The sequence below is a fragment of the Limanda limanda genome, chromosome 9, assembly GCF_963576545.1.
Source record: "Limanda limanda chromosome 9, fLimLim1.1, whole genome shotgun sequence".
Lineage (NCBI taxonomy): Eukaryota > Metazoa > Chordata > Actinopteri > Pleuronectiformes > Pleuronectidae > Limanda > Limanda limanda.
In genome coordinates, this window is record NC_083644.1 from 16,779,340 (window position 1) to 16,791,470 (window position 12,131).

The window sequence follows — 12,131 nt, forward strand, 5'->3', positions numbered from 1 at the left end:
CCCTCATAACTCTTGGGAATGGTTTTTTTTTCTCCCCTTTGGTTACCTCTTGACTGTTCCACTTGCTTTTGGAGGGGGTGTGCGGTATCTGCTGTTATGCTTCACTTTCTCTTTCCTCCCTCTTTTGTTTTCCTACCTGTCTTTAGCTATCTAAGTGATCTGGATCGTATTGCTGAACCATTCTATCTACCAACCCAACAAGACGTGCTTAGGGTTCGAATCCCAACCACTGGGATCATAGAATACCCTTTCGACTTGCAAAGCATCATTTTCAGGTAGAAGAAGAACTACACTACTTTACTAACCCCAGTTTTGTACCCTACTAGTGTTTTTTAATCATTTTAAAATCCCAACTGCCGGCTACAGTTTGACTCAACATGTCTGTGTGTACTACAATATGTTTCATGTCCCCGTTTGTACATTTAAACCCAATGTCTGCATATGTCTCTAATTTATTCTCTTATTAATAACTTGTTTAGTGTGTTGCAGTAGATTCTGCTGAAGTTAGTTGATTAGTAATCAACTAATTCAGGTTTATTGACTGAAAATCTAATTATCTTATGATTGATTAACCTTAAGGCATAAATGTTAAAAGTTTCAGTTCTGGGTGATTTTGCGACACGTGGTCACTATGGGAACAACTTGTGTGGTGTAGTTCTAGCGCTATACACTCTCCGAGCAGCTGCTTGGACAGAAATACAACAGAGCGTCTGGTGTAGCAGGATTTGGTGTGTTAATAAAGAACTGCGACGACAATCTGATATCATGCTGTGCACAGCGTAGTGAGTTTTCCACACGTTTGCTACATTTCTGAGAAGATGGAGGTGTGCAGCCTGTCGCCTGCAGTTTTTCATCACACAGCTCACTGTGGCTGCCGTTTCGTGTTCCTCTACGGGCAAGAATTAATAACCAGCCCCCTGAAAACAAAGATCCCGAAAAATTGCCATTGAATTTTGTTTAAATACGTGTGAATCCTCTTCACAGTAAAGCCATCCTACTTTTAAACCAGTTGCATGCTTTTAATGTGACGCTATAGCAGTATAATATTACATTTGCATTAATAGTAATTTCAAACAGCTCTGAACAGAGTTAACAGCGAGGTCATTGTTGCATGCATCGTATCCTATGAATCCATTATGCATAGGCAGGGAGTAGAATCCAAAAAGAAACTTCAGAATTATAACTTAAAGCAATTCTAAAACCGAAATTTCAAGCAAACATTTGCAGAGTTACAGCCCCAGTGTAACAATCCCTTTTTGTTTATATCTTATGTGATAGATTATCTTTGGGATTTGGACTGCTTTTGTTGCAGCTCTAGTATTTTTGCATGATTAAAAACATTCCCAACAATTGATGTTTTATAAACACTCCCAAGCCTCACTCACTATAAACGGCAGTATTTTACCATGACATTCCCAGTGTCGTCAGGACTTGCCATAGAGGCTATCATACAACCTGCCATCAATACGCGGAGCAGCTTCCCTTCCTCCTCCTTTTGTTAAAAAAGAGAGAACATACAGAGATAGAGATCCAGGGAAAAAGAGTGTTTACAGAAGAGTGCAAATCAATAGGATGCCATCATGTCAGCCCGCTCCTACGCTTGGCAAGGCTCAAAATAACTCTGCTTGCAATGACGTGCTGAAGAGGTTCCCAGCAGCACTGGTGCAGTCGGCCAGTGGGCTCTGCTGGACGGTGCTGCTGATGGTGAATCACTGTACGCTGTCAATTACATCAATTTTATGTTGAGAGACCAAAAAATACAAAAGTGAAGTGGAGATGAATGTGAGGTGTCAGGCTTTATTGAGAAGAACTTTATTTTTGTACTTTCCTATTTTAGTGAATCACAAGTGCTTGTTGTCGTGTACTTGTAATTAAACATGGAGCGCAGTCGCTCAGCCCAGCATGTGGATAGTAACGAGCACATGTGGAATTAATCTGCTTGTGCTTGCAGCTGTCGGGGCAGTAGCCACAACAAGGAAGCCTTTCATAGACTAACATCTCCATTAGGCGTGCTTCCTTCTCTTTTAATTGGCTTTTGAAGTCACAGAAAATGTCATTTTACTTGGCTAATCCAACATAGGAGAGCTTATCGTACTAAGTAGGTCACTCATCCTTGCTGGAGGAAAAAAAGGAGGTCGTCTGATGTGAAGGAGTTTTAATTTAGGCCGGCTCTTCTTCTCCAGGGCTCCATTTATCAATGCCCTCCCTTCCTCTGGGCGACTCATTGACTGAGTTCTACCTTTGTGATGTGTGATCACATTTTCACTCTGTAGCTCTACAATGACACGGAGTAGTTAGTCGAATTGTCTGTAGAACGGAGACTTAAACTGGACTGTAGCAGTTTAATTAGTTTCAAGGGACGTATCAAACAAACTGACTCCTCTTCAATTCTTATGCCACAGAATTAGGTCTTCATTCTGATTTCATTTAATTAATTGACTCAATTTCTGTTATTCAAAGATGAAACTTTGAAGATCAACGTTTGAAACAGAATTGGCCATGAGTCGATCCAGGTTTCCTTTCCCAGAATCAACACCCATATATCGAGACTTCCAAGCCCTTGTTTTCATTTTCTCACATTCTTTCTATGTGTCCTCCCTGATTTCTCAATTCTTTTATGTGCCATTTCCTCTCATATTTCTTTTCCTCTAAGGATTCCTTTTTTTCTTTTTGCCTCCTACATTTTATCTATTGATCCTCTCGTATCCCTCACTCTTTTAAACAGGGTAATATTTAGCAGATTTACTTTCCATCTCCTGCATGGACTCTCCAGCATTTTCTCTGGAGAGAAGTAAGATGATGGCATTGTTTGAACACATTTACTTTCTTGTGGTTATTTAGATTCACCTAAGGGAACGTTTACTCTGTTTCTTGATGCAGATTCTTCTTTCTCTTCTTTTTCTATTCTCAGTGCGAAAAGAGTGTTTGACTTGACTGCACTAGACTCATTAGATATTATGTTCAAGTAGTCTTTTGTCTGTCAGACTATACTTGAAACGTATCACTCGGCCACAACTGAATACAAACCTTAGTGTAACCAAGTGAACATTTTGGCCCAACATCTGCAAGATTAATGCCTCTTTGCACTGATGGATTTTCTACTGGAAAATCGTACTCCTGTCCTGAAGTGACCCAGATTCTTGGCTTGTCCTTGGCTGAATTACTTCAGGGTTTCCTTTCTCATGGCTTTGTTGCCAAGAACAAAATTTGAATTAAATATGAACAATTTCATGTTTAATTCAGATTCCGGGGTACGTAAATCTGTTGTTCAAGTTGGATTTCTTATCCATGGGTGTTCCCAAGATTTGACGAAGTTAAATCTTTGCAATGTTCATCATAAAGCATGCTCACCTTATCGTTTGACAACTAAAAATCATTGTGCTAATTCTAATATCTTGTCTTTCATGTTATTCCCTCTGCCGTTTTTTTTGGTGGCCCTCCATCTCATCCCACCATGCTCCTATCAGGATGGTGGATGTGGGGGGTCAGAGGTCAGAGAGGAGGAAGTGGATCCACTGCTTTGAGAATGTCACCTCCATCATGTTCCTGGTGGCGCTCAGCGAGTATGACCAGGTCCTGGTCGAGTCTGACAACGAGGTGAGACACAGAAACATTTTTATTCCACACACAAAACATTTTGAAGCAACCAATTCATACAATCGGCGCTAGTTGTGTATTTCAACACAAGAGGTTTACACTGTAGATTGAAATGATTTAGCTTCCATAACTTTAAACATAACTCCTTTACCCTCTCGAACTGCCTGTTGAATGTCATACAGCTGAAACTGGATGTTCAGTTAATTGTCCAAGGAAACTAGATTCATTCAAAGTTGCATTATATATGATGCTTTTTGGTGGTATGTAGTGATCAGAATGCCTTTTCCATCTTTGATAGTTTTGTCTCGGAATTATGAATCAAATGACAACATCTACCCTGCATCTAAAGTTCCATTATTTTGAGAGAGAGTGAATCATTGGATTCGGCAATAATGGTTTAAAATAGAATAAGCCTTCATTAGTGCCACAATGGGGACATTTGTTATTACTTTTTGGACTAAGAACATATCATGTGCACATCCTGTGTCATGGACACCTCAACAAATAAATAATCCAAACAATTCCATTAGATAGAAACTGAATCAATGTAACTTTGGAATATGGAGAAGACCCCAGTGATTAAAGTTCTCTTTGGTTTCCACAGATTATTTTTGGGTCAGTAGTGACTGCAATTATCTGTTACAGAGTTACAGAGTTTGATGGTTAATAGATGCTGTCCTGTTGGGCATGAGAGCACAGTTCAGCTGTCTCAGCCTTAGCTGTCAATCATGACGTTTCACCACATTTTTATAGCACCAAAAAACGATTTAAAACTGAAGTGAGTGGAAAGATTGGCACTTGAACAGCCTCTGCTGACTACAAACCCGTTCTTCTATATTCTACTATAAAGAATAATAACAAAATGAACAAAACAAATAAAAACACATTCACTTGGTCTTTAGTGCCCAAAGGTCAAGGTCATAGTGGACTCATAAAATATGGTTGTTTTTAGATCAGCATGAGTGAATGTCTTCAAATGTGTTACAAACATTCACTTGAACTAAAAGATGAACTGATTGGTTTCCAGTGGTCAACTGGTTGTTGGAGCCGTGCAATCGTGCAGTATCTCTAGTTGTTTTCAGCTGTAGTAGTTTTAGTTTCCATGCTTGTGTGTACGATCACAGGTTTCACTTCACACTAGAACATATTCCATGCCATTATTCCACTGTATTTCTGAACTGGTGACAGCTGAGATGAGGCTTGGCACTGTTCAGGCAACACAGTCCACTGGGATTATCCCGACTTGCTGACACGCCCAAGACCGAGACTTTGACCAGTGAGAGCCTGATGAGATTGTTTTCAAACATCTGGTCAAGTCTGGCCAGGATCATGTTACAAGTCGCCAAGACTGAACCGCAGGAGTTAAAATCAGAAAGAGGAGGAAGAGTCACGCTCAGATTTAAGTGGTTTACATGAGCAGCTTTTTTCACTTCTTATGTTTGCTAGACAGTTTTATTTTGAGGGACAGGTCTTACATTAGGGACACGTCTGGATCAGTTAACATAACAGGAAAAGTCTCATGTCATTCTCTGCATTGTTTTAACAACCTTGAGTGCTTCCAACTGTTTCTCATCTGTTACTGTTCAGTGTACTTCTTCCAGCTGCACAGCACAAGTCCATCCATCTCCATCAATCACAGAGCTAAAGAAAAAGCTTAAATAAGACACAAAAGACGTGTCAGTGCTGTGGCTTCTAATTGAGTTTGAGAATTTTTAGAAAATATCTTATGTTAATATTTTAAATTGCAGAATATGAGGCCTCTGTGTAATCATTGCATTCACAATGAAGATTGACTCGAGCAGCTGTTGAAAAGTCGTGGATACTGAATGTTACCTGACGTCGTTTCTTCTCCTCTGCTCATCTCTGTCAGAATCGTATGGAGGAGAGTAAAGCTCTGTTCAGGACCATCATCACATATCCCTGGTTCCAAAACTCCTCAGTCATCCTCTTCCTCAACAAGAAAGACCTGCTGGAGGAGAAGATCATGTACTCTCACCTGGTTGACTACTTCCCAGAGTTTGACGGTATTATCCTTTGTCAATATTAGCTTTTTTTACCTCTTGGCATTATAAAGTACATATGAGCTGCCTGTCCTGTAAAGGATGTATATTGTTGGACCATATTCCTCAGTGGTGAATTCACTTCCAGGTTTTATTTCATTAATTATGAAGGCGATGGGTTTAGTAACGGGTCAAACTCTGGCTCTGAGTAGTTTTTGTCTGTTTCCAGACGAAGCCTTTTAACAGAGCTCAACTTTTACGACCATCAAACATTCTGGTTTCTGTCATAACACTGATACTGGCCGCGTTCCAACTTTCAGTGTCAACATCTGCTCACAAGGGTTGAATTTACTTTTCAATCTCTCAAGCTAAAACTATATGACCCTTATCTTTGATTGTAGGCTGACACCTTGTGGTTACTACGCTGTACTACAACACAACCTGACATTCAGCTTTAAGTGTGCTGAGTTTTTGGCTTATGACCCTATAAAATGCCTACTCATCCTAATACCCCCCCCCCCCACACACAATCACAGTTGTGTCTATAATTGGCACATGTCACTAATAAATAAACAATAAGGAAACCAGTAGCCGTCTGCAGTGCACCTTGACGTTGGTTGGCACATGGTTGCTACCTGCCAATAAACCAAACAAAGAAGAAGAAGTAAATAAACAATAAATAGTGTTTAAATTATAAGTCGTAGATATCCATCTACTAAGTATACATGATTTTTCCCTTATAAAATGTATGTATTATTCCCTGGGGAAAAAGGTGAAAAAGGAACTTCCTGGATCCACTCCTTTTGTGTTGATCGATCTCAAAATTGTCAGTTTTGCTGAAGCCAGATGAGTCTCTCTTGGACCACGTTTTATCCTTTCACTAAGGATCCACTCTGTAGTTTTTGTGTAATCCTGCTGATAAACAGACAAGAGTGAAAATAATAGCCTCCTTCTCTGAGATAATAAAGGTTCCTTAAGGCAAATATGATAACTGCTAAAATTATGTACTCTATTTTTCTCCTAGGTCCTCAACGGGACGCCCAGGCGGGTCGCGAGTTCATCTTGAAGATGTTTGTGGACTTGAACCCAGACAGTGACAAGATCATCTACTCCCATTTCACTTGCGCCACTGACACGGAGAACATCCGCTTCGTCTTCGCAGCCGTCAAAGACACCATCCTGCAGCTCAACCTCAAAGAGTACAACCTGGTGTGAAGGAGAAATGGAAAGAGAAAGAGATGGAGTGAGAGCAAGCGAGAAACCTGCAGCCCTCCCAATACACAACAACACACGCACACACACATGCTAAAACGCACTCAGACACACTAAGCAGAGTCCACTTCTAGAAACACACTGCGGCTCAAAGAGAAGAGTATTGCTTTATACTTTACTCGACCAACACTACTCTTGTTCTGTTCACGTAGCTCCTCAGTTCTGTTTAATCATTCTATGAATTGCTCCTCCGGCACAGACACACATGAAACACACTCAAATACACACTCCCTCCACATGTCCCTCTGTTTGGGGGGGGTAGTCGTTGGTCCACTCCGGGGCTCCTCTTGCTCCTCTTTTGGCCCCTGGCGTGGCTCACATTTCTTTCTTTAACACTACATTATCACCAGTGCTTGTGTGTATGACGTGGGTAGAGGGCAGAGCAAGCTTTCATGGACAAAGGGCTCTCTCCTCTTCTTCTTATTTAACCCATGCATGCTATTCACTACAGAATGAGGGCATGAAAGTCCGGCTGCAGACCCTGCACTCCGCTCCCCTGTCAAGGGTTACTAATTATGACCATAGGAATATATTATCAGGCAGTGCTGGGGTGCAGTGAGGTACTTTGTTCCCCCGTGGGTCGTTAATTGTGTATTTGAATTTTTCTATTTGTTAACCCTGCCCTAAACCGGAGCACAGGAGCTCTGTTGAATGTAAATAAAGTTTTTGTGCTGCTCACACTAAGGTGAGGGGTAGACAGGGGTGACTACACGCTCTCTGTCGACTTTAAATATTTTCAGCTATTTCTTGGGTATATTATTGCTACTAATGTCTAAGTTGAAATTGAAGATGGTTACACAAAGTGAACACAACCCTGCCCGAAAGCGTCACATGTTCTTATACACTGCTCCTCTTTGTGAAGTGTTAACGTACATCATGAAACAAAAGATTGAGAAACACTTCCAAGTATTTACACTCTTGAGTATCAACTTCCATGTTATTTTGTATCGCGTTGCCAAATTCAAACCACATATATTTGTGCTGTAAATATGATGACATTGCCAGTATCCCGTTCATCCCTTAAATGGTTCAGATACTATCAGAAACATATTTGGGAACCGGCTTTGACAAAATGAAGTGCAAATTCTCTCTCACGTCGGATCATTCAGATGTTGACGGCTTAACAACTCACTTTGTGTGGCATTTCTCTCATGTCGGCAGTTGTCTGAATCACACATGTATTAGAACTGTGATTTCTATTTCTTTGTTTCCTCTTCGATGGTGAGAATAATCTTCCTGTGCACAACGTGTGAATGATGACACATTAGTCCAGTGCAATAGTTGGTTGTAGATAAAAAATTTAAAAGCTTTTACGCTGCCAGTTTAGCTTCAGTCACGAGTCTCTCATCTAAACAGCTCTTCTCTGTAATCAACGCCATTTTGCCATATTATTCAGCCAACATTTGATGAACTGTAACCGATAGCAAGAGAGTAGATGGTTCTTTTTTGTATTGTCTAATTTATCAATCAGATCTGCGTATTGTTGACAGTAAATGAGACTTCCTCCTTAGTTTCAGCGCAATGTTTTTTTCCAACCTTGGAGATGGAAGGAGATTTTATACTGCTGTAAAATATCAAAACTATTTTATGGACAAGTGTTCTGTCTTTCTAATGATACTTCATATATTTAGTTGTTGGGGTTCTGTTTTGAAATGCTTGACAATGGAAGAAAAACACTGTTTCCATGTCGGGTTTATGCTTTATGCAAATAGGAAAATCTAAACAGACAAAAAACTTGGTGGTTGAATATTTACTGTTCAAGGATGCTTGTAATTTTAGGGATACGTGTTGGCTCTCGGTACCAATCCCATATCGTGTCTCTTGCCTGATCGTTGTTTAAATATTCCATTAAGCTGAAAGTTGATAAATGGCTATTTTTTGTCTTCACAATGTAATTCAGGTAAGTTTTCATAACTTTTTCATCACAAGGGCTACTACTAGCAGCTTTGGTAGAAATGAGAAGGACTCTATGGAAGGAGTAGAGTGAAAGATGAAATTAATTAAAGGGGGGAGGGGGTGTTGACATCCTACTGAGGATGAAGGCCGCAGGTTCAGTGAGGGAGGAATGCAGCAGTCCACAGATGCCTATGTGACATTCCCGAGGGAAGTGTGGCGGCTGTTTGGCTCTTTGTTTGCTATCTCTCTTTTTTTTTTCTGCCTTTCAGAAGAGGACGATGGCTAATGTCAAAGGAAGTGGGGGGGTTTCCCCGAAGGTGCAAAAGCACATTGTTAGCATCCCTACTGTCCTGCACCTAAACATTTTATTTTGCTCTTGTCACAGATTGTGTGCTGATCGTCTTGGCTTTACAATATTTTCTGTTATGTGGTTTTGCATATTGGTTTGATCTTCTCATTGGTCGTGTTTCCCTGCTCGACTCTGGCATCGTCTGTGTTGGACTCAGAATAAATGAGTCGGACTAAACATCTTAGAAAATAGGACTTATCTGACATTGTTTGCCAAAATGTTATTTCAAATTCTCTTGTAATGTTTCCGATAGAAAAGATGTGTGTCTTTTCTTTTGTCCTTGAGTAAACTTTGCACCTCACGTTAACGTGCACATTATTTTGATGATGCCTTCGTCTTGTATATTTATGCCCAAGCTTTATCTCGAGGATTTTTAGGGGGAGGCGTCACAAACACTCGCTGACAATTTTTTTGGTTCGAAATTAAGAGCTTATGTATTTTGATGTATGAATGAATAAACTGACATACTTGAGGTGATACTTAGGCTAATTTGGTTATGTCTATTTAACATTCTTAGCTGTGCTTTCTGAGATCACACTTGATTCCCCTGAACTGTGGTTTAACACGTTGAAATCTGTTGTGGGAGTCCTTTCACTTTATTCTTATGTAGATGATTTAATGTTAAACAAATTGGATTGAATACGTTTCTGTGAGGATGATAAAATGAAGGCGCATTCCCAACAACTTTATTTGTTCACTTGCTTTCAACATGTGAGCTTGATGCCTGGTCTGGTTTATTATGGCACGGGGACGACCACAGAAAAAGTCAGATGGCAAACACCACCAGTGATTAGAGCCACAGCAGAGCTGGGTCAGGTAACTAAAACCTTTTGCATTTGTGTGTACTGTATTTGCTTTATCCGCATTGAATGCAAGTTGGAGAAAAATTTGTACGACAATCTAGTACAAAACACTGTGCCAAGCAGAATCAATCAGCAACAGAAGAGATATCAAAAACTAAACCTTTCTAATAACTTGACCCAGATCTGTGGTGAAAACTTTTCTTCATCCACTTGTGCATTTATATATATTTCTTTTCCAAATGAAGCTTGTGTGTTAAGCCTCAGTATTAATTTATTTATTGAAACACTTGCCAAGTGAAGGTACCGAAATGGCCATTATAATATTTTTTGGTGGTTACAATAAGGAGTGAGTGAATATGCCGCGTGTTTACATGTCTGCCATTCTCCGCTCCGCTGTTTGTTTGTTTCTCCCTTACTTGATTGGACTGTGTATTCTTTCCCTGGGTCGAAGGCACTGAAACTGCACCACTGCAATGGGCCTGCATTCATGCAACTTAGACGTCCTTTCAAAACGCGCTTGTTGGTACTCTAAGGTGTGTATGTTTGTGTGTACACTTTTGATGGCTATTGCTTATGCTTGAGATCCATTCTGGTTAGAGGGATGGACATACAGTGATATTAAAAGCTATCTTTGCATATATTTTTTTTCTCTTTTGTAAGGTTGACACACCTTAACACGTGTATTTAGGACCACTTAAGATGACAGACTTTTTTAAGAGTTAAACTTTGTGTAGTGGTGTACAAATTGAAAGTAATGTATTTTTGTTTGATTTTTATTTTCTTTCTTCTTTTTTTTTAAGTATACCAAATGTAAATTATGTACAATGAGTGTGCCAATCCCCTTTCTTTGTAAAGCCAGACTCTTAACAAGTGCCAATGTTGTGAAAATCAAGAGGGCCTGTGAATTTCATGGTCCAGTTTTTAAAACGAATAAACACTAAGTATGTGATTAATTAACTAAAAAAAGGACAATTTTATTCTATATTTAAGATTAATGATGAACTGCTGTTTTTAAGATAAATGTCATTTTAACTGCATGTGTTTGCCAGGTTTGGGAGGGAGTGGGTGGGTGAGATACTGTATTCATGCAACGCCCTCATGAAAAGGGTCCTAATGGTTATTGATTAACAGTATTTTAGCCATATTTCTCTTTTTGTATGTTTCATTTCAACCACTGTTGCCTGAACCTCATTCAGACATGAAAATGATTTTCATAGCCTTCTCCTTTAAATGTTTTAAATTGGAATAAAATATGTTCCTATACTCTCTTATTGCTTCCCTGTACAGTTAATTTTTCTTACATGTTGGAACTAAAGCACCACATACACCCCAAACTACATATACATTGGTAATGTCTAAGGCAACTATCAATGCATATTTTTCTACCTTTCACTCGGCAGCCATTTGCCTCAGTAGCACTTCCAACCTTCTTGTATGTGAATGTGGACATTTGTCATCACAGACGGGATCAGTGTCATAAGAAATGGAAGAATGTCAAGCAACATAATCTTAAAATTATTTTTCTTATTTTCTATGAAGGTGAATCATGCCAGGTTGAGTCCAAAAAGCATTGACAGGATTTTAAAAAAAAAGTAAATGGTAAGAATAGAAAATCGAAATAGATTTTCAAAGTGAGAGGATGAAACCATAATCATCTTAGTGATGTTTAATTTGTTAAAGGTCTTCAGCAGCATAGCAACATATTAAAAACAGACCAATAGCATCAATAAAGAGGAACCAGCACTATAAATTCATCTGGACTGTAGCCACTGAAGACACTTCGATCAGGTGCTATTTTTAATGAATTGGTGGAGGATTAAAGAACATAAAGATCAGTTTAATTTAATATTGTACAGCAGAATTTCAAACCTGTTGGCACCCAGAAGATTAAACAACCCATTGTACAGTGATTACATTTAAAACAAATATAATTAAACTTTTAAATTTGTTATTATACCAGCAACTTTTTACATTTGTGTCCCGTTGTCATTTGATAAACTGTTGAAAAAGTATTGATGAGTTTCTTGAATGAACTAAAATGAAATAATGGGTAGTTTTATATGTAAGCTGTCGAAAAAAATGAATAAACATGAGATGACATAAGATACGAGACAACATGATAATTCTTCATTAGTCCCAATTTGGCATGTTACAGCAGCACAGGGATATTAGGAATTCGACCCTAGGTAAAAGTAATAAGCCTAAGGACCTAAA

General features: G+C 39.2%; 1 protein-coding gene across 2 annotated transcripts in view; it reads left to right on the forward strand.

The window, feature by feature from the left end:
• Positions 1–11,185, forward strand: part of LOC133011096 (guanine nucleotide-binding protein subunit alpha-11) — a 31,495-nt gene extending 20,310 nt beyond the window's left edge. The window contains exons 4-7 of one of the 2 annotated variants that reach the window (XM_061078792.1): positions 147–275; positions 3,468–3,597; positions 5,468–5,621; positions 6,622–11,185. In XM_061078792.1, coding sequence (XP_060934775.1) covers positions 147–275; positions 3,468–3,597; positions 5,468–5,621; positions 6,622–6,812 — 604 coding nt within the window. In that variant the 3' untranslated portion in view covers positions 6,813–11,185. The remainder of the gene's footprint in view (positions 1–146; positions 276–3,467; positions 3,598–5,467; positions 5,622–6,621) is intronic. The other variant, XM_061078793.1, reaches the window with a different exon arrangement.
• Positions 11,186–12,131: the final 946 nt, after the last annotated feature.